This window comes from Triticum dicoccoides, chromosome 5A (assembly GCF_002162155.2).
Source record: "Triticum dicoccoides isolate Atlit2015 ecotype Zavitan chromosome 5A, WEW_v2.0, whole genome shotgun sequence".
NCBI lineage: Eukaryota > Viridiplantae > Streptophyta > Magnoliopsida > Poales > Poaceae > Triticum > Triticum dicoccoides.
The window spans coordinates 340,761,142-340,783,648 of record NC_041388.1 but is presented as its reverse complement, the minus strand read 5'-3'; the positions used below and the strand labels follow the sequence as shown (position 1 = coordinate 340,783,648).

The following is a 22,507-nucleotide window of genomic DNA, read 5'->3' as shown; positions in this document are numbered from 1 at the left end:
GAGCATCAAGTGTTGATGGTCAACAAGACCACTAGTTTCAAGAAAAAGGGCAAAGGGAAGAAGAAGGGGAACTTCAAAAAGAACAGCAAGCAAGTTGCTACTCAAGAGAAGAAACCGAAACCTGGACCTAAGCCTGAAACTGAGTGCTTCTACTGCAAGCAGACTGGTCACTGGAAGCGGAACTGCCCCAAGTATTTGGCGGATAAGAAGGATGGCAAGGTGAACAAAGCTATATGTGATATACATGTTATTGATGTGTACCTTACTAGAGCTCGCAGTAGCACCTGGGTATTTGATACTGGTTCTGTTGCTAATATTTGCAACTCGAAACAGGGACTACGGATTAAGCGAAGATTGGCTAAGGACGAGGTGACGATGCGCGTGGGAAATGGTTCCAAAGTCGATGTGATCGCAGTCGGCATGCTACCTCTACATCTACCTTCGGGATTAGTATTAGACCTAAATAATTGTTATTTGGTGCCAGCGTTAAGCATGAACATTATATCTGGATCTTGTTTGATGCGAGACGGTTATTCATTTAAATCAGAGAATAATGGTTGTTCTATTTACATGAGTAATATCTTTTATGGTCATGCACCCTTAAAGAGTGGTCTATTCTTATTAAATCTCGATAGTAGTGACACACATATTCATAGTGTTGAAACCAAAAGATGCAGAGTTGATAATGATAGTGCAACTTATTTGTGGCACTGCCGTTTGGGTCATATCGGTATAAAGCGCATGAAGAAACTCCATACTGATGGGCTTTTGGAACCACTTGATTATGAATCACTTGGTACTTGCGAACCGTGCCTTATGGGTAAGATGACAAAAACACCGTTCTCCGGTACTATGGAGAGAGCAACAGATTTGTTGGAAATCATACATACAGATGTATGTGGTCCGATGAATGTTGAGGCTCGTGGCGGATATCGTTATTTTCTCACCTTCACAGCTGACTTAAGCAGATATGGGTATATCTACTTAATGAAACACAAGTCTGAAACGTTTGAAAAGTTCAAAGAATTTCAGAGTGAAGTTGAAAATCATCGTAACAAGAAAATAAAATTCCTACGATCTGATCGTGGAGGAGAATATTTGAGTTACGAGTTTGGTGTACATTTGAAACAATGTGGAATAGTTTTGCAACTCACGCCACCCGGAACACCATAGCGTAATGGTGTGTCCGAACGTCGTAATCATACTTTACTAGATATGGTGCAATCTATGATGTCTCTTACCGATTTACCACTATCGTTTTGGGGTTATGCATTAGAGACAGCTGCATTCACGTTAAATAGGGCACCATCTAAATTCGTTGAGACGACACCATATGAACTGTGGTTTGGCAAGAAACCAAAGTTGTCGTTTCTGAAAGTTTGGGGCTGCGATGCTTATGTGAAAAAACTTCAACCTGATAAGCTCGAACCTGAATCAGAGAAATGTGTCTTCATAGGATATCCAAAGGAAACTATTCGATACACCTTCTATCACAGATCCGAAGGCAAGACTTTTGTTGCTAAATTCGGAAACTTTCTGGAGAAGGAGTTTCTCTCGAAAGAAGTGAGTGGGAGGAAAGTAGAACTTGACGAGGTAACTGTACCTACTCCCTTATTGGAAAGTAGTACATCACAGAAACCTGTTTCTGTGACACCTACACCAATTAGTGAGGAAGCTAATGATAATGATCATGAAACTTCAGAACAAGATACTACTGAACCTCGTAGATCAACCAGAGTGAGATCCGCGCCAGAGTGGTACGGTAATCCTGTTCTGGAAGTCATGCTACTAGATCATGATGAACCTACGAACTATGAAGAAGCGATGGTGAGCCCAGATTCCGCAAAATGGCTTGAAGCCATGAAATCTGAGATGGGATCCATGTATGAGAACAAAGTATGGACTTTGGTTGACTTGCCCAATGATCGGCAAGCAATTGAGAATAAATGGATCTTCAAGAAGAAGACTGACGTTGACAGCAATATTACTGTCTACAAAGCTCGACTTGTCGCAGAAGGTTTTCGGCAAGTTCAAGGGATTGACTACGATGAGACCTTCTCACCCGTAGCGATGCTTAAGTCTGTCTGAATCATGTTAGCAATTGCCGCATTTCATGATTATGAAATTTGGTAGATGGATGTCAAAACTGCATTCCTGAATGGATTTCTGGAAGAAGAGTTGTATATGATGCAACCAGAAGGTTTTGTCGATCCAAAGGGAGCTAACAAAGTGTGCAAGCTCCAGCGATCCATTTATGGACTGGTGCAAGCCTCTCGGAGTTCAAACGCTTTGATAGTGTGATCAAAGCATTTGGTTTTATACAGACTTTTGGAGAAGCCTGTATTTACAAGAAAGTGAGTGGGAGCTCTGTAGCATTTCTGATATTATATGTGGATGACATATTACTAATTGGAAATGATATAGAATTTCTGGATAGCATAAAGGGATACTTGAATAAGAGTTTTTCAATGTAAGACCTCGGTGAAGCTGCTTACATATTAGGCATTAAGATCTACAGAGATAGATCAAGACGCTTAATTGGACTTTCACAAAGCACATACCTTGACAAAGTTTTGAAGAAGTTCAAAATGGATCAAGCAAAGAAAGGTTCTTGCCTGTGTTACAAGGTGTGAAGTTGAGTAAGACTCAATGCCCGACCACTGCAGAAGATAGAGAGAAAATGAAAGATGTTCCCTATGCTTCAGCCATAGGCTCTATCATGTATGCAATGCTGTGTACCAGACCTGATGTGTGCCTTGCTATAAGTCTAGCAGGGAGGTACCAAAGTAATCCAGGAGTGCATCACTGGACAGCGGTCAAGAACATCCTGAAATACCTGAAAAGTACTAAGGATATGTTTCTCATTTATGGAGGTGACAAAGAGCTCATCGTAAATGGTTACGTTGATGCGAGCTTTGACACTGATCCGGACGATTCTAAATCGCAAACCAGATACGTGTTTACATTAAACGGTGGAGCTGTCAGTTGGTGCAGTTCTAAACAAAGCATCGTGGCGGGATCTACGTGTGAAGCGGAATACATAGCTGCTTCGGAAGCAGCAAATGAAGGAGTCTGGATGAAGGAGTTCATATCCGATCTAGGTATCATACCTAGTGCATCGGTTCCAATGAAAATCTTTTGTGACAATACTGGTGCAATTGCCTTGGCAAAGGAATCCAGATTTCACAAGAGAACCAAGCACATCAAGAGACGCTTCAATTCCATCCGGGATCTAGTCCAGGTGGGATACATAGAGATTTGCACATACGGATCTGAATGTAGCAGACCCGTTGACTAAGCCTCTTCCACGAGCAAAACATGATCAGCACCAAGGCTCCATGGGTGTTAGAATCATTACTGTGTAATCTAGATTATTGACTCTAGTGCAAGTGGGAGACTCAAGGAAATATGCCCTAGAGGCAATAATAAAGTTATTATTTATTTCCTTATATCATGATAAATGTTTATTATTCATGCTAGAATTGTATTAACCGGAAACATAATACATGTGTGAATACATAGACAAACAGAGTGTCACTAGTATGCCTCTACTTGACTAGCTCGTTAATCAAAGATGGTTATGTTTCCTAACCATGGACAAAGAGTTGTTATTTGATTAACGGGATCACATCATTAGGTGAATGATCTGATTAACATGACCCATTCCATTAGCTTAGCACCCGATCGTTTAATATGTTGCTATTGCTTTCTTCATGACTTATACATGTTCCTATGACTATGAGATTATGCAACTCCCGTTTGCCGGAGGAACACTTTGTGTGCTACCAAACGTCACAACGTAACTGGGTGATTATAAAGGTGCTCTACAGGTGTCTCCAAAGGTACATGTTGGGTTGGCGTATTTCGAGATTAGGATTTGTCACTCCGATTGTCGGAGAGGTATCTCTGGGCCCTCTTGGTAATGCACATCACATAAGCCTTGCAAGCATTGCAACTAAATGAGTTAGTTGTGAGATGATGTATTACGGAACGAGTAAAGAGACTTGTCGGTAACGAGATTGAACTAGGTATTGAGATACCGACGATCGAATCTCGGGCAAGTAACATACCGATGACAAAGGGAACAAAGTATGTTGTTATGCGGTCTGACCGATAAAAGATCTTCGTAGAATATGTAGGAGCCAATATGAGTATCCAGGTTCCGCTATTGGTTATTGACCGGAGATGTGTCCCGGTCATGTCTACATTGTTCTCGAACCCGTAGGGTCCGCACGCTTAAGGTTTCGATGACAGTTATATTATGAGTTTATGCATTTTGATGTAACGAAGTTTGTTCGGAGTCCCGGATGTGATCACGGACATGACGAGGAGTCTCGAAATGGTCGAGACATAAAGATTGATATATTGGAAGCCTATATTTGGATATCGGAAGTGTTCCGGGTGAAATCGGGATTTTACCGGAGTACCGGGAGGTTACCGGAACCCCCCGGGAGATATATGGGCCTTAGTGGGCTTTAGTGGAAGAGAGGAGAGGTGGCCAGGGCTGGGCCGCGCGCCCCTCCCCCCTAGTCCGAATAGGACAAGGAGAGGGGGGCAGCGCCCCCCTTCCTTCTCTCTCTCTCCTCTTTCCCCCTCCCGAATCCTATTCCAACTAGGAAACGGGGGAATCCTACTCCCGGTGGGAGTAGGACTCCTCCTGGCGCGCCCTCCTCCTGGCCGGCCGCACCCCCTCCTTTATCCTTTATATACGGGGGCAGGGGGCACCCCTAGACACACAAGTTGATCCACGTGATCATATTTTTAGCCGTGTGCGGTGCCCCCTTCCACCATAGTCCTCGATTATATTATAGCGGTGCTTAGGCGAAGCCCTGCGACGGTAGTACATCAAGATCGTCACCACGCCGTCGTGCTGACGGAACTCTTCCCCGACACTTTGCTGGATCGGAGTCCGGGGATCGTCATCGAGCTGAACATGTGCTAGAACTCGGAGGTGCCGTAGTTTCGGTGCTTGATCGGTCCGACCGTGAAGATGTACGACTACATCAACCGCGTTGTGCTAACGCTTCCGCTGTCGGTCTACAAGGGTATGTAGATCACACTCTCCCCTCTCGTTGCTATGCATCACCATGATCTTGCGTGTGCGTAGGATTTTTTTTGAAATTACTACATTATCCAACACTCCTCTCACAACCACATCCTCTCTGCACCCATGGTTGGTTCCTCCTCCACACCAGACCCGTGTCTCAACCCATTCCCCACTAGCAAGGGCTGGGTTGCCATGCTATTTGGTTTGGCGCGCGATGACCAGGATCTATTCCTGGACTACATGAAGATAGCTACGAGATACAAAAACGTAGATGGACTAGTAGATGCTGCTGACCTAGTCTAGAAGAAGGTGACGCCTCAAGAGAAGAAGTCCATGTAGTAGAGCTATGGAACTAAAGGTAAGGGAATCCTGCCCATCGACACTCTACTATGGGCAATGAGAGAGGCAGAGTCCTCCGATGATGGCCAGCATAAGCGGTGGGAAGCCCATCGCTATGTTGCTCCGGCACAAGCTGCAACAGATGTAGCAGTGCAGGAAGAGGACGACGATGACTTGCAGATAGTTGCGCCACTTGCAGAGCAGGCTTGCCGCCGTCCCCCTCCCATCATCGTCATCGACGAAGATGATGAAGAGGAGGAAATGCAGAAGCAGTCAAATCCAAGGCAGATCAAGCAAATCAAGCGTCGCTCTGCATGCTTAGCAAATCCTAAAGATGAGAAGTAGATCCAATGTTTTTTAAGTTGCCTAAGTGAACCTATCTCTGAAACCTGCTCTAAAATTAGTGTTAGCTAATTCAGTTTCATCAGTGTTCACAAGTTCAGTATCGTCAGTTATGTTTATCTGAAACTTGATTTGCATGTATGTGCTATCTATGCTAGAGAGACTATGTGCTATCTATGTTATAGATAATATGTGCTATCTCTGGTGTATCCAAGATCAAATAATTCTATGTGCTATCTATGTGCTATATATAGGTCAGTAGGGGATGCAACAGATTAGGATAACAAATATAGAAATTTAACATCATCATGGATTATAGTTCATAAGCTAACTTATTATCCATACTTGGCATTACAACTTGGAGTTCATAGGTAGTTAATATCTTAAAGCATTACAGATCACATGTAGTGCCATGGGCACCACAAAACAAATCCCCAAAATGATCTGAAACCAGGACAGTTCATAGGCAGTTCATATCTAGTATTATAGCTAAGATGCATATTTGCATCAGATAACATAGCAAGGCCAGTTATATATATATAGGCCTCATATATACTTACCAACCAGAGCTGCCGCTTCACTCCTCCATTAAAACTTCCTTGATCTTGTCCAATGTTTCCTTGCACCCATGACCAACCTTCAGGAGCTCAGCAATGACATTCTCCAGCTTCTTCTTCTCTTCTTTAAGGAGGTCTCTGTCCACCTCTATCTCCTTCATGACCTTCCTTGTGTTTTGGATTATATCAGCTTGACTCTGAAGGATGCACCTCTGTTCTTTTTTTGAGTTTAAGCTTCTCCATTTGAGGCTCAATCTTTGCCTGCTCCTCAAGTTGCTTCTTCTTCTCCTTCAGTTCATTGATTGCCTGGCTTGTGCAATCCATGTCATGAGATTTCATTCCATCCTGATAATCAAACAACTTGGACACATCATCCACCAGCTGGCTATACTGATTGGCCAGAGAATCAAGCTCCTTCTGCAGTTTTGCAACCTCTGTCCCATGAGCCTCATTATCCTGGGCTCTACCAAGGTTCTACTCATGATACATATCCCAGAGCTTGGTTAAGCACCTTTGCAGAATTACAGGCCAGGGGGCATCTACCCACTCCAGAACAGCACAGTTCACACCATCCTGAAAATCAAATTATTTGTTTAGTGAACACCACAGGTAACAAGCAAATTCAGAATAACAAATCATAAACACTAATGATATACATAGCTACACTAGCTAGCTCTATACTAAAAATACAACACATCAATATGTTTCCAGTGCTCTCTGCTACAAGTACAGTATTCAGACATACATATGTTTTTCACACTTAAGGAAATTCAGAAAAACAACAACTAAACGCTACTCTGTTTCCACTACATAGCAAAAAATCAAGCTAATAAAATCCACACCAAGTTGGTCCATTACCTCAGTAGCACATCCTATGAATCTCTTGCCAGTCAGTGCCTTCAAATGTCACAAACTTGCCTGCCCTCTGCCTGTGCAGGATGCAGCTTCTGTCAGATTCAGTCACAAGCCCATAGAAGTTAGGGTCTATCACATTGTGAGGAGTTTGCTGCAGCAGCAAAAACATATATGTATCAACTACAACTCACATATATGAACTTAAATGGAAGAAATCTCAATTATCTTCAAACCCTAACCCTAATCCTAGAACACACAGGAGAGGAGAGGAGATGATAGAGTGAGCTGACTTACAAAATACTCCATCTGCATGCTGCTGAACTCGCTCATGAACTCGCCATCGTCGTCTGAGGTCTCGTTACTATTGGGCCAGGACGGCATGGTCGTGGCGTCGCCGCAGAGCGAGAAGAAGCAGAGGAGAGCAGAGTGGGGAGTGAGCTCAGGGGAGAGTGAGGGAGCAGGTGGGGACGAGCGGCCTGGTCGGCCAGCTTAGTCCTGGTCCGACCAGGTGCGACCAACGGCTGTGCGCGAGCGCCGTTAGCCGTTACCGCTGTCGTCCACCTGACATGTGGGCCACTGCTGTCAGAATCAGGTTTAAAGGCTCTAAAACGGTCGTTCCGTCGACTTGGTAGTTTTTAGTCACGTGATTCCAATTTTTTGGTAGTTATCAGCCTCTTTTAAAAAGTGGTAGTTCTGTGGGACGGAAGCCCCAATTGTGGTAGTTTTTTGTCAAACACTCGTACTTTGGTAGAAAATAACGACCAAACTCTGAATATGTTGAAGAGTGGAGACACAAAAGATAAAAGAAAACATGCCTGAAGGTAGTTCTTGTATTACTCACATCCGTCGTGGTTGTAATTCCTCTAGTCATGTTTTGGCAAACTTTGGGAGGACTCAAAGCCGAACTGCTGTATGGTTTGGGTCGGGACCAAAGGTCGTTTTAAACGTTGTTAAGCGTGATTGTATCTTTGATTGGGTAATACAAGAATTATTTTCGCAATAAAAAACGATGAGTCTCTTATACAAATGAATGAAACAAACGCAAACGAGCAAGCAGACACACACGGAGAGTTAACCGACAGGCGCGACAGATATTTGACGCTATAATAGGTTGATCAAAGACCGTGATTTACGGCGTAAGCATAGGTGACATGTGCGATCATACGACTAACAATGTACTCCTCGAACCAAGTATTACAATTTACATGTTGGTTCTTTGCTCTGACGGTGATCATTTCAATTTTGTGACATGCATGTGAGCGTGGTTCGAATTTCCTGTTTGTTGACTGAGGTAATAGCATTACAGGTCCCTGAACTTGCATGTCAGGTGATGGTTTGGTCCTTAAAGTTGAAAACGTGGATTATTTCATCCCTCAACTTGTCATGGATGTGCAAATTTAGTCCAGGGCCAATCAGAACTTGCCAAGTGGATGCCAAGTGGCCTGGCTGGTCAGCGCGCGGCATTTTGCACTTAGACCCCTAACTTATGTGCTTCGCTGGCCGCCATGCTGCGCCCCGCTTCAACATCCCGGGCCTCAACCCCTCCGCCGCCGCCGCCAACGCCGCGGGCAAGATCTCCTCCACTTACGGCCTCGTCCAGCCGATGTGCTTCCTCTACATGCACGTGGTCAAGGCGCGGGACCACCCGGCCGTCTCCCCCACCGGCTCCATCGACCCCTTCGTCGAGGTCAAGCTCGGCAACTTCAAGGGCACCACTGCCGTCCTCGCCGGCCACCACAGCCCTTCCTGGCACCAGGTCTTCGCCTTCTCAGCCACGCACCTCCAGTCGCATCTGCTCGAGGTCGCCGTCAAGGCCAAGGATCTCGCCGGCGGCGACGACATGGTCGGCTGCATGGCTTTCGACCTCTCCGAGGTGCCGGTCCGCGTGCCGCCGGACTCCCCGCTGGCCCCTCATTGGTACAGGCTCGAAGGCAAGCCCGGGGAGAAGCTCCACCGCGGCGAGATCATGCAGTTGGTCTGGCTCGGGACCCAGGCCGATGAGGCGTTCCCGGAGGCCTGGCAATCCGATGCGCATGGGGCGGCTGGTCCGTCGGCCGTCGCCTCCACGCGCCCCAAGGTATACTTCTCGCCCAAGCTCGTGTACCTACGCGTCGCCGCTGTCGGGGCGCAGGACCTGGTGCCCCACGACACGTCGCGCGCCCCATGAACGCATCCGTCAAGCTGCAGCTCGCCGGGCAGGTGCGGCGCACGCGCTCGGGCGGGACGCCGGGGACGCCCAACCCGATGTGGAAAGAGGAGTTCATGTTTGTCGCGTCGGAGCCGTTCGACGAGCCCTTGCTCGTCACCGTGGAAGACCGCGTCGGGCCAGGCCACGGCGAGCCGCTCGGGCGCATTATGCTGCCCCTCAACGCCGCAATGCCGCGCCATGACCACTTCGGCAAGCCCGTGGAGCCGCGCTGGTACAGCCTTGCGCGCCCCAACGACGAAGGCGAGAAGAAGGAGGGCAAGTTCGCGAGCACGATACAGCTTCGGATGTCGCTGGACTTTGGCTACCATGTTCTTGACCAGTCGACTTACTACAGCAGTGATCTCCAGCCATCATCAAAGCACACCCGGAAGCCGAGCATTGGTATCCTTGAGGTGGGGGTTCTAGATGCACGCAACTTGATTCCCATGAAGGCCAAGGATGGTCGCAGCACTGACGCTTACTGTGTTGCCAAGTATGGTCCGAAATGGGTGCGCACAAGAACTATCATGAACACCCTGAATCCCCAGTGGAATGAGCAGTATACCTGGGAGGTGTTTGATCCTTGCACCGTGATCACAGTGGTGGTGTTTGACAATAGCCAGATTGGGAGCAAGAATGGTGATGCCCGAGATGAAAGTATTGGCAAGGTCAGAATTCGTCTCTCGACACTGGAGAATGACCGGGTGTACACCCATTTCTATCCTTTGCTAGCTCTTAAGCCAAGTGGCCTCAAGAAGACCGGGGAGCTGCATTTGGCTGTGCGGTTTACTTGCACGGCATGGGTGAACATGATGGCAATGTATGGCCGTCCGCTGCTGCCGAAAATGCACTACTCACAACCAATATCAGTGATGCAGTTGGACTACCTGAGGCACCAGGCGATGCAGATTGTTTCGGCAAGGCTTAGTCGTGCTGAGCCTCCTCTGCGCAGGGAGGTGGTCGAGTACACGCTCGATGTGGGCTCGCACATGTTCAGTCTCCGGCGCAGCAAGGCCAACTTCTATCGCATCACCTCTTTGTTATGTGGTTTTGCCTCAATGGCCAAGTGGTATGATGGCATCAGGAGCTGGCGAAACCCCATCACAACAATGCTGGTGAACATGTTGTTCCTCATACTGATCTGCTACCTGGAGCTCATCATGCCTATCATCTTCCTCTACATGTTTATGATCAGACTGTGGAACTATCACTTCCGGTCAAGGCACCCACCACACATGGATACCAAGCTATGGCAAGTAAACTGCGGGTTGATTCGTCACAAAGGCAGGGGGCTAAGTGCAAAATGCCGCGCGCTGACCAGCCAGGCCACTTGGCATCCACTTGGCGAGTTCTGATTGGCCCTGGACTAAATTTGCACATCCATGACAAGTTGAGGGATGAAATAGTTCACTTTTTCAACTTCAAGGACCAAACCATCACCTGACATGCAAGTTCAGGGACCCGCAGTGCTATTACCTCTTGTTGACTTGGTCTCAGGAGGCTCGGCTGGTCAAACGTACACAGCCTCTGGCTGCCGGTGCAGCGTGAGAGAAAGGAGGAGAGTCCACGTGAACATGCCACCTCAGTCAACGAGAATTTTTCGAGCTGAATGTACGTGCCTACCAGAGACTTTTGCTTTGAGCGTTTTCAGACGGCTAGGGCAAACTCTTCTTTCAAAGCTTAATGAGTTTGTGGATTTGTCTTCCCTCTACGTGCCGTTTCGGCAGTCGCTGATGAAAAGATAAATCTCGGTGCCTTTGCTCCCGGTAGCAGTTTAAGTTTTTTTTTTACGAATGAAGTTAGTTTTTTTAAGTTAGTTTCTTTAATCTACTCATGTGGGGCGTTTGGGCAGATGACAAGTTTCTTCTTTGAGTTTGTCTTTCGAGCCTCGATCCTCCTCGAGTTTGTCCATCAAAACGCTGTAGACGAAGCTTCGGTGTAGATTCCTGTTATCTGGGTTAAAATTTTCTCGTTTTGCATGCGCAACGGTGAGATTTATTGGTTGTTTCAGATATATTCAAGAGTCCGACATGACAACTACGGCGTCCGCGGCTCGTTCTAACAGCGGCAGCGGTTGTTTGGTGGTCTAGAGGTGTCGATGTCATTTTTACTATATTTGAGGTGGTTTGCATTGCTAATTATAACTTTATAACAAATCTGAAACTTTTTTTTAGAAAAGAAGTACATGCCTACTGTACTATACTACACTTTAGAGCCGAAAATGGCAAGAAGAAATTCACGCATGCATAAACTAGCCATCACGTTGCTGCTTCTGCGTGACGGCTAAGAAGAAACTTTGCAGGGAACAGCTCAACCAAACGCAACTACTCATCCGTCTCAATCAATCATGGCGCTGCCACCAGTTTCGGAAGGAATGCCAGGCAGAGGCCCGTCCGTCTCGGTCCCACTCCGCAGAGCCGCCGGCCACGTCGGCGCACACGTCGTCGGCCGCGTCGGCAGCGCGGCGGGGCCGTGCGGCCGCACGCTGGAAAAGGCGGCCACGTCGGCCACGTGCTCGCGAAAGGGGAAAAAAAGGGACGAGCTCGCGAGGAACATCTGTGCTTTTCCTCCGCTGCCCTGTCCCTCTCTCCCTCTCGGCGCAATCCATCCATTATTCTCTCGCTTATTATTATTCCCCACTCCCCTCTCCCTCTCTCTCTCCCTCCCCGACTCGCTGCTGCGCTGCTGCGGAGGCCGCCGCCGGAGAGGAGCGAGAAGGTGTGCCGCCGCGTCCGGGGGATCCGCGCCTCCTGCTTCGGTTGCGCGGTGGGCGCCTCATGCGGTGGTCCGGAGGCGGGGGTGCTGCCGGGGGAGACGCGGTGGTTCGGCGCGGATGGCTCGCTGGTGCTTGGAGATTGGTGTGATTTGACGGGATTCGGCGGAGGCGCTGGGTTTCGTGGGGTGCCAGGGTTTCGGCGGCTGCGTGTGGGGGACGTGGGTGTTTGGTCCTCCCTGAGGCCGATCTGGTGGCGCTCGTGCGGGGGAGCGAGCTGATTCGACGCGATTCGGAGGTGTGGCGGCGGGATCTTCGTGAGGCTCTTTTCGCGAGGGGGAGGAGGTGGTGGTAGCCCATGGGGCTCGCGCCGCCGGAGCTGGGGCAGTTCGACGGGTGGGAGAGCTCGGGCGAGGAGGAGCGGGAGAGGTGGGGATGGTGCCGCCGCAGCAGCAGGCGCGGCCGCCGCATGCCCCGGAAGGGCGGCGAGGAGGACGCCGGCGTCGCCACCGGGTGCTGCATCCGGCTGTGGCCCATGGGCAACTGCCCGCCGCAGCCGCGCTCCAAGGTCGACACCTCCAGCAGCAGCGCCAGCACGCACGGCGGTAATGTCTCTCTCTCTCGCGCGCGCGGTGCTGCTTTCCATATCTGCGGTTGATGCAATGCATGCATGCCCTAGTTGGTCATGGCCTATACTAGCCTGTTAGGTTGTTAATGCTGATGGTGTGTGCCTCTTCCACAGTGTCGCTTTGGGATGTTCAGATTCAGATTCCATGTAACGGATGCCGTAGTTGGTTGTCGGTTATGGTTCGTTAGGCTGTTAATGCTTGCGAGCGTGCGCCGCCGGTCACGTGTTGTTTTGGATGTTTCGGTTTGATTAATGTATGTCGTAGTTGGTCGGCGGTTACGGTTCGTTAGATTCTTATAATGCTGAGGATGTGTGTGTTTTGGTGGTTAAATTGCTGTGGAGCTGAGTGAACTACATGTGAGTACAGCTTGGCACAAAAATCTTTGGCCGTTGCTACGTTGTCGAGAAATGAATGTACTAGCAATTAGTATGGCAAGCCGACAAAGCATATAAATTGTGAAATACTTGGTGAATTCTAGTATTCTGTTGCATATTTAGCACCGCATTTCTAGCTGAACTGTTATTCTGTTAATGGTGATGACGTGTGCCACGTTCACGATGTCGTTTTGGATGTTTCGGCTTGATGCAGTTTTGCATGTTCTAGCTGAGCTGTTAGTCTGTTAGTCGGTTACAGTTCGTTAGATTTTTAATGCTGAGGATGTGTCTGTTTTGGTGGTAAAATTGCTGGACAGTTGAGTGAACTATGTGTGGGTGCACTAGTGCAGCTGGGCACAATAATCTTTGGTCGTAGCCACGTTGTCAAGCAATGAATGTAGAAATGTCCTAGTAGTATGACAAGCCGACAAAACACATTAATCGTGAAATAGTTGGTGAATTTTACCGAACATTGAGCACCGTATTTCTAGCTGAGATTCAGATGTCGTCATCACCTAATTAATTAATGTGAAATTGAAGGGTGGGATTCTGGAATAGCAAGTGTACATGTGGGACTAGTGGCATCAGTGCTTTCATGAGTATCTATTTTTAGAATAGCATGGTATGTTGTTGCTTCACACAGGTTGCACTAAATCCTGTAACAATTTAATGAGAATGATGCACAATCAATCACAATGGATGTTGATAACTTGATAATATAATGTCACTCACCTACCTGACTCTGATTTTGTTGATCATCCCCTGTCTGATGTTTAAAATAGTAACCGCTTTCTCAAATCATATTCATCAAGACTTTTTGCTTCATCCATAGATGGAAATGTATAATTTAGAATGCATGAGATATCAATATAGCTGCTTTATGAAGCCCTATTGGTTTAGCTAGTGGCAAACTATTTCTTACAGACAATAAGTGGTGATCTCAGATAGATAATTTAGGTCTACTTTTACATTTTTATGCCATGCTGTGAAATCTAGTTAGTTATGTTAGGCTTGTGCTGGCCAGTACTAATTCTGGTACAATGTTTATCATATGGGCCTAACGGACCTCTTTATGTAGTTTGTAATCTAAAGTAGACAAGAACAGTGGTTTGGTTAAGTAACAACTTTAATACCAAACAGTCCTTAGTTCATTCTCCTCCACTTGCTAACTAGATTATTTCAGAATTTTAGGCATGAAGAAATTACATATTAACATGGTACCGGATGATATAAGGACCGAATCTAGCCAGCTACTTAATTTTCCTCTAATTCGAGGATATATATGCCTTGTGTTTGTACTTATGCCTTGGAACTAAAATCATGAGCTAAAGCATGATGTAGAGCTACGAGAAAGGACTCCAGTTGGCATATGGGTCCGTATTTCTGTCATGTTTATTAACCTTTGTCAGTGAACCCCTTCTCCTTCAGAGAAACCTATTTCTATTTCTTCTTTCTGAATTTTGTAAAAAAAAAGGGTAGATTGTTCAGCTAGGTATTTGAAGGAGAAGCCTATCTCTGCTTCTTCTATTGCAAATTTATGATTAAATGGTTGCCTATTCAACTAGGTATTTATTTAGGAGAGAGATGTTTCTTGATTCTTGAAAGGTACGACCAGGTATCTGCACTCAACGATACCAGCAACTGATATGTGAAATGGCATCCTGGTGTGAGCGTATTGTAAACAAGATTAAGTTGGTAATTAATAGCCTCTCCAAGTCCAGCACTGCTTTTCTAAAAAAGGAAGTCCAACACTGCCATTCTTTGTCAAATAGTCACTTGGAGCATTTCTGTTGAGCCTCTCCTAATGCATCTATGCTCCGATTTCCCACCTACATCCTCGCATTACTACTTGCTTCTTCAAGCTGGCAGAAATTGTACTTCTTTCTAATCAAGAGCGTGAGTAACCACAGCAACTTGCAAGGTCGTTTAGTTGTGTCTGCCAGCTTTTCTAATTTGCTCTTCTGTAATGCAGTGATAGAAATATGTAGGTTTACTTCGGTTACTTAGATTCATATTTGTGGCCTTGTCGGTATACATGGAGTTGCGTATCTAAAATATCATTTTATTCTTGAAGTTGGTACATGTGCTACAACTTAAAATACATTTCTACCAGTACCTCTTCCTCTAGACATCGGATTATGGTTGATGAACAGATCTTGTGAGTCCCAAGCACCAAAACATCTCTTAGGGAGCTCGCTATTGTTATATGAGTTAGTTGTATTTAGTATGTGTTTCTGTATGCCCCATACTTAAGAGTTAAAATTACACTTCGCTGTCCTTCAGGGATACCTCAGACTTGGCTGTGTAGATTGAAATTATGTTTATTCTTATTGTTACCGTGGGGACATTCTTATCTTATTATGGTATACTAAAACTGTTATTCATTGCATGGAACAGCAGAAAAGTCAGCAGAAAATGGTAGCAGGAACCAGCCTGTTGTGTCAGTAGTCTCAGGCTCGACATCTACTAGTAATGCTGAGAGCAGTTCATCAGCATCTAAAGCTGGAGAGGAAATAAAGGTTTCCTCTAAGTTGCGCAAGTTTGGATTCAGTGATCTAAAATGTGCCACACGGAACTTCCGACCCGAGAGTCTTCTCGGTGAAGGGGGTTTTGGATGTGTGTTTAAAGGGTGGATCGAAGAGAATGGAACTGCGCCTGTGAAACCTGGTACAGGTCTTACAGTTGCTGTCAAGACGCTCAATCATGATGGTCTTCAAGGGCACAAGGAATGGGTGGTATGTGCTAAACTTCAAGCTATGTTTATTTTGATCTTCACTATCCAATTTCATTAGGACTCCCAATGATTCTCCCCCATATTCCATTTGCAGGCAGAAGTTGACTTCCTTGGTAACCTTCACCATCCCAATTTGGTCAAATTAATTGGATACTGTGTTGAAGATGACCAAAGATTGCTGGTATATGAATTTATGCCGCGCGGAAGTTTGGATAATCATCTATTCAGAAGTATGTACTGACCAGTTCTCAAGCCCTTGAAGCTTTAAAATTTTCATAGAGCCTTTGTCCCGTTTTGTTCATCATGTTTTCTTTTGAAGATAACATGTTCCAAAGTGTTTGCCCATTGCATCACTCAGTTGGAAAATATTAATTATTTCGTGGAAATTTGAAGCTTACATAAATTTTGATTCATATATAGGGTCTCTTCCTCTCCCATGGTCCATCAGAATGAAAGTTGCTCTTGGGGCAGCACAGGGTCTTTCCTTCCTTCATGAAGAAGCAGAAAGACCAGTCATTTATCGTGATTTTAAAACATCTAATATACTGCTAGATTCGGTAAGTATCGAATCATTGAATTTATTTCATTGCGCATCACATGACTCACATAGTTGCATTATGTTCATACGTGTACATGTTGCTCTTGCAGGAATACAATGCAAAGCTGTCAGATTTTGGGCTTGCCAAAGATGGTCCTGTAGGTGACAAGACTCATGTGTCTACTCGAGTAATGGGAACCTATGGTTATGCAGCTCCAGAGTATGTCATGACAGGTAAGTGCTTCATCAGATATAACCTGCCAGCTCTGGAAGAGTGAAAGATACTTACAGAAACAAGTTAGCTAGATTTGGAGTACCTGCGTAGGTTACTATGCATCATATGATCGTTGTTATTGACGTAAAGATATGAAATGATGCTTGTTGGATAGTGGTAAGTGGCAGGATACAGGCATACAGTTTGAGCAATTTCTCGGCTTTGTCGGGTGTAACTAATTTGAGTGCATCTATCCATTCATGCTAGAAACCCTTAATGTACTCATGTATAACTGATTTCCTGGCAAAAATAATATGCGCTAATCTACCAACATTAACTACTCCATAAACAAATATAAGACGTCCTAACTCTTTTCTGATTCGGATGTATATAGACGAATTTTAGTGTATTTGTTCACTCATTTCAGTCCGTATGTAGTCCATATTGAAATATCTAAAACCTCATATATTTGTTTACGGAGGAAGTATTTTGCTAATGCAGATCCCAGTGTCTTCTTAATTTTAAGGCATTGTTGGTGCTTGATACTGGAATGCTGCTTGGTTGCATAGTTCAATTAAAGTTTTATTTATTTATTTTTGAGATAGATGTCTTTTCCTTATAGTGGTCAGTTCCGTGATGTTTGTTCTAATGTTACTTGCTTTCATACATATTTTCAGGTCATTTGACATCAAAGAGTGACGTCTATAGCTTTGGTGTGGTGCTGCTTGAGATGATGTCAGGACGAAGGTCAATGGACAAGAACCGCCCAAACGGCGAGCACAACCTTGTGGAGTGGGCGCGCCCCCTCCTAGGAGAGAGACAGCGTTTCTACAAGCTAGTCGACCCTCGGCTGGAGGGCAATTTCTCTGTGAAAGGTGCCCAGAAGGCAGCACAAATGGCACGCGCATGCCTGAGCCGGGACCCCAAAGCCCGGCCGCTGATGAGCCAAGTGGTTGAAGCTCTCAAGCCACTGCTGAACCTCAAGGACATGGCCAGCTCCTCCTACTTCTACCAGACGATGCAAGCGGAGAGGATGGCACATTCGAGCAGCATGAACGGTAGGAACAGCCATAGCCTCAAGGTGCACGGGTCTTTTGCCCGCGCAAGCGCAAACGGGCAGCAGCCGATGAGGAGCATGTCTGATGGCCCCCGCGCGTCCCCGTTTCGCTACTCACCAAAGCCGAACGTGAAATAACCATAGCTCCGCGTCGCTTGGTAATCCTGGTCGAACCTAGAGTCTCTCGGGGTGGTGGAACTTGGGTCGGGGCGGCAGGTGCCGCGTGTGAACATTGTTGTGCGACATGAATTGATGTCTGTGTGTCGTGTAGATTTGACATGTGAAGAAGATATAGGTGGAAAAAGAAGATGTAGGCGTTGAGATATCTCTCGTGGATGCTTTGCGTTGAAGGTTAATCTCAACTGGATGCTGCTATACATCTCTTTGGAAAAATGATGTGAAGTTGCTCTTCGTCCTCCCTCGGGTGGCACTTGGTTGGGGAACAGTCCATGTGCCACTTGGAAAAGAGATGGCAAGTCAAGGCAGCCAATCAGTCATCCTTGGCTTGGCACGCACGCACGCGTTTTCGTAGGTATCTTTCGTATTGCTGTGCGCGTACAAGTGCTGCAGTCTGCGATCACACGAGCTCGACTCCATTTCCTTGCTTGCTTCTTGCGTATAGAGAGAGATAGGATAGGACATTTATCCTGCTCTTGTACCAAGCAAGCAAAGCATCGCCTCAGAAGGAGGCAACGTCTACAAGAAGATAGAATTGGCTAGCCTAGCCATTGTACCGTGGTGGTTGGGGCGTTCGTCTCCTAGCGCCCATTTTAGACGCCTGAGGAACGCTAGGTCCAGGGGCTAGGGATGGACGGTGAAGCTGATGGAACGTTCCTCCCTGATTAGCCGGCTCTATCATCGCACGGCTCCATCGCTTTCTTTCTCATCTGTCTGCCCCAAACGAATGAAAAGACGAAGAGAATCTGCAGCCTCCGATGAACTGCCGTGGAGGTGGTGGTGGTATACTGGTATGGAAGGAAGACCCGGTTGCGGTTGCCAGTGGCAAAGTCTTCCAGTTCTGTCCCCATGGAGTTGCGCGGATGGTGCCGCTCGGCTCGCACACCGCAGTGCCATCGGCATCAAATGTTAACTACAGATTTGGCATACGAACTTCTCCGCCGGTGAGTCAGGCTTGAGATTTCTGCCTGACGGCTAATGGGTTAAGAGTCACATGAGATTGATTAATGGATCACTGGCAGGTCTCCTCCTTGTGGATGTCAAGCTCGGGGCTTCCTTGCGCTTGCGCCGCACCTTGCACGGTCCTCGGCTTTGGGCGAAGCGCGCTCTTACAAGTCCAATCCTGCAAGGTTTTTTGCCTACGAGTTCGCAACGGAAGCCTCGGAGACACAAACGAACCGGGACGGGAGTCTGGCGGCTAATCTAGCTACTCCTAGTTGTTCTACTTTTTTTTTGGTACACCCCTTGAAGGCATTTGTTCATTCAGCAAGCGTACGAGTCCGAGTGCATGATGGCGCTCTAGAATTCAGGGATCACATCAATTGTTGCACTTTGCATGCCAACGGAAAGGACATGTTTTTCCTTTTTCTTTTTTTGCGAATAAAAGGGCATGTTTTGTTAAAGTATCGGCCATCTTATTTGCATATCTTCCGTTGAACTTCATCTCAAACCCCTGAAAATGTGAGAGATAGGCGTGCATCTCTCTGATTACAGGACCCCTAGTCGGCAGATTCTTTCCTCCATGCAAATCATCCACAAAAGTTTGGCAACCAGATTCTATCTTGATCCTTGATTCCTCGTCCATCCTTTCTCAACCGTCAACAACATAACATCCCATCCCTAAACAACAACAACAACAACAACAACAACAACAACAACAACAACAACAACAACAACAACATAACATCCCAGCAGCCAGGGCTTCGCAAACAAAAAGGGCTCTCGTTGTACTTCTGGCAATCAACGTTTCTTTCCCCTCTGGATGTCTTACTCCCCTATTCGTTAGGGTTTTGGGTTCCTCTGGCGGCGGCGGCGCCAAGAGTCAACTATCTCCGTCCAACGATCCTCAATCCCCTCCCCGGCGAACTTCTCTAGTCAGTGCTCGGCTCTGTCTGGTGGTCTCGTACGTGTGGAGGGTTTGTTCTCCCACGTTGGGTTAGGGTTTCTCGAGGTGACCTCGCGATGGCATCTCAGGAAGAGGGGGGCGGATCACGTCCTAGGAAGGAACAAATCGAGGATCTTCTGAAACGCATGGATCTGCAGGAAGACGAAGAGGATCACTTCGTGTGGGAGGAGGAGTTCCAGGAGGAACAGGTGGCGGCAAAGTGGCTAGCCATTGCGAAGGTCCACATAGACAAGGGGTTTAGCCCATCTGCCCTCTATGCCGACATGAGATCTGCATGGAATCCAGCGAAGGAACCACGATGGCGCAGGATTGAAGACAATTTGTTCACGGTGCAATTTGGCTGCTTGGGTGATTGGAATACGGCAATGAACATGGGACCATGGCTCTTTCGGGATCACGGCCTCCTGATTGCAGAATACGATGGGTTTACGAACCCAACATCCATTGTTCTTGATAAGATAACGGTTTGGGCAAGAATCATGAAGCTACCGGATAATTATCTCATACCGGCTGCAATAAGAGGGATGTGCAGGAAGATGGGGAAAGTCCTAGATATACAGACTACCCTACCAACAGGTTTTGCAGGCGAATTTGTCCGAGTCAGAGTGGAGCTTGATGTTACAAAGAAACTGATCCGGTTTGTAGGGATCACAAAGAAAGAGGTTACTGACTATTACCAGGTCCAGTATGAAAAACTACCCATCTTCTGTGGGCATTGCGGTATGATGGGCCATTGGTACCAAGAGTGTGGAACTGGGGAACACGACATGACCAAGATAGAATGGGGAGATTTCTTATTGGCTGATGGTGGTAGAGGCCGTGGTGTCGGGGAACGTAGTAATTTCAAAAAAAATCCTACGCACATGCAGGATCATGATGATGCATAGCAATGAGAGGGGAGAGTGTTGTCTACGTACCCTCGTAGACCGTAAGCGGAAGCGTTTATCAACGCGGTTGATGTAGTCGTACGTCTTCACAATCCGACTGATCCAAGTACCGAAAGCACGACACCTCCTAGTTCTGCACACGTTCGGCTCGGTGATGTCCTCGCCTTCTTGATCCAGCAAGAGGGGCGAAGTAGTAGATGAGTTCCAGCAGCACGACGGCGTGATGACGATGTTGGTGAAGAACAATCTCCGCAGAGTTTCGCCTAAGCACTACGAAAACTATGACGGAGGATAAACTAGAGGGGACGGGGTTGCCGGCACACGACTTGGTGTTTCTTGATGTCTCTTGGGTGCTAGCCCTACCCCTCTATTTATATGTTGAGCCTTGGGGTCGAAACTTGGAGTAAAAGCCTCCACAAAGTCGGTTTCACCTGAAAGGCAAGAGTCCTTCTCGGACTCCAGGGCCAGACGCCAGGGTTCCCAGCGTCTGGACCCAGACGCCAGGGACCCTGGCGTCTAGCCCCTGGACTCCGCAAAACTTCCTTTTGCGCTTTCCAAAAACCTTGTGGGCTTTCCCCTTTGGCCCAAATAAAGTGTTCTCATACCCAAACATTTCGGGAAACATCCGGAACCCCTTCCGGTGAATTCCCGAACCCTTCCGAAGTCCAAACACTACTATCCCATATATAAATCTTTATCTTCGGACCATTCTGGAGTTCCTCGTCATGTCCGTGATCTTACCCGGAACTCCGAACAACATTCGGTCACCAACATACATAACTCATAGTACTATATCGTCAACGAACGTTAAGCGTGCGGACCCTACGGGTTCGAGAACTATGTAGACATGACCGAGACACCTCTCTGGTCAATAACCAATAGCGGGACCTGGATGCCCATATTGGCTCCTACATATTCTATGAAGATCTTTATCGGTCAGACTGCATAACAACATACGTTGTTCCCTTTGTCATCGGTATGTTACTTGCCCGAGATTCGATCGTTGATATCTCAATACCTAGTTCAATCTTGTTACTGGCAAGTCTCTTTACTCGTTCCGTAATACATCATCCCGCAACTAACTCATTAGTTGCAATGCTTGCAAGGCTTATAGTGATGTGCATTACCGAGTGGGCCCAGAGATACCTCTCCAACAATCGGAGTGACAAATCTTAATATCGAAATACGCCAACCCAACAAGTACCTTCGGAGACACCTGTAGAGCACCTTTATAATCACCCAATTAGGTTGTGACGTTTGATGGCCCACAAAGTGTTCCTCCGGTAAACGGGAGTTGCATAATCTCATAGTCATAGGAACATGTATAAGTCATGAAGAAAGCAATAGCAACAAACTAAACAATCAAGTGCTAAGCTAACGGAATGGGTCAAGTCAATCACATCATTCTCCTAATGATGTGATCCTGTTAATCAAATGACAACTCATGTCTATGGTTAGGAAACTTAACCATCTTTGATCAACGAGCTAGTCAAGTAGAGGCATACTAGTGATACTCTGTTTGTCTATGTATTCACACATGTATTATGTTTCCGGTTAATACAATTCTAGCATGAATAATAAACATTTATCATGATATAAGGAAATAAATAATAACTTTATTATTGCCTCTAGGTGATTATAGCATGATAACTTTATTATTCTGCCGTTTAGGTTATACCGGTTTATCATTTATCATGATACAATTCTAGCATGAATAATAAACATTTATCATGTATTATGTTTGGCAGTAACTTGATCTGAAGTTTCATGATCATTATCATTAGCTTCCTCACTAGTTGGTGTAGGTGTCACAAAAACCGGTTTCTGTGATGTACTACTTTCCAATAAGGGAGCAGGTACAATTACCTCATCAAGTTCTACTTTCCTACCACTCACTTCTTTCGAGAGAAACTCCTCTAGAAAGGATCCATTCTTAGCAACGAATGTCTT

The 22,507-nt window shown here is 46.5% G+C and overlaps 1 protein-coding gene and 1 pseudogene across 2 annotated transcripts; both read left to right on the top strand.

The window, feature by feature from the left end:
• Window positions 1-8,626: 8,626 nt before the first annotated feature.
• Window positions 8,627-10,683, top strand: LOC119299503 (annotated as a pseudogene).
• A 1,236-nt stretch (window positions 10,684-11,919) lies between these two features.
• On the top strand, window positions 11,920-17,966 carry LOC119301393 (probable serine/threonine-protein kinase PIX7). Of its 2 annotated transcripts, none has more exons than XM_037578356.1 (6): window positions 11,920-12,646; window positions 15,445-15,779; window positions 15,873-16,008; window positions 16,199-16,335; window positions 16,427-16,550; window positions 17,208-17,966. In XM_037578356.1, the coding sequence occupies exons 1-6, from the start codon at window positions 12,400-12,402 to the stop codon at window positions 17,723-17,725; spliced, it is 1,497 nt and encodes a 498-aa protein (XP_037434253.1). In that variant the 5' UTR covers window positions 11,920-12,399; the 3' UTR covers window positions 17,726-17,966. The 2 variants fall into 2 exon arrangements, with proteins under 2 accessions (XP_037434253.1, XP_037434252.1); XM_037578355.1 differs by having other exon boundaries at window positions 15,442-15,779.
• Window positions 17,967-22,507: the final 4,541 nt, after the last annotated feature.

What these genes read in the sequence shown, in the direction of transcription:
- LOC119301393 (XM_037578355.1), top strand. Translation starts at nt 12,400, where the DNA reads ATGGGGCTCGCGCCGCCGGAGCTGGGGCAGTTCGACGGGTGGGAGAGC. An exon ending in GGATAATCATCTATTCAGAA is followed by an intron (nt 16,009 to 16,198) that starts GTATGTACTGAC and finishes ATTCATATATAG; the next exon opens with GGTCTCTTCCTCTCCCATGG. An exon ending in CTAATATACTGCTAGATTCG is followed by an intron (nt 16,336 to 16,426) that starts GTAAGTATCGAA and finishes TTGCTCTTGCAG; the next exon opens with GAATACAATGCAAAGCTGTC.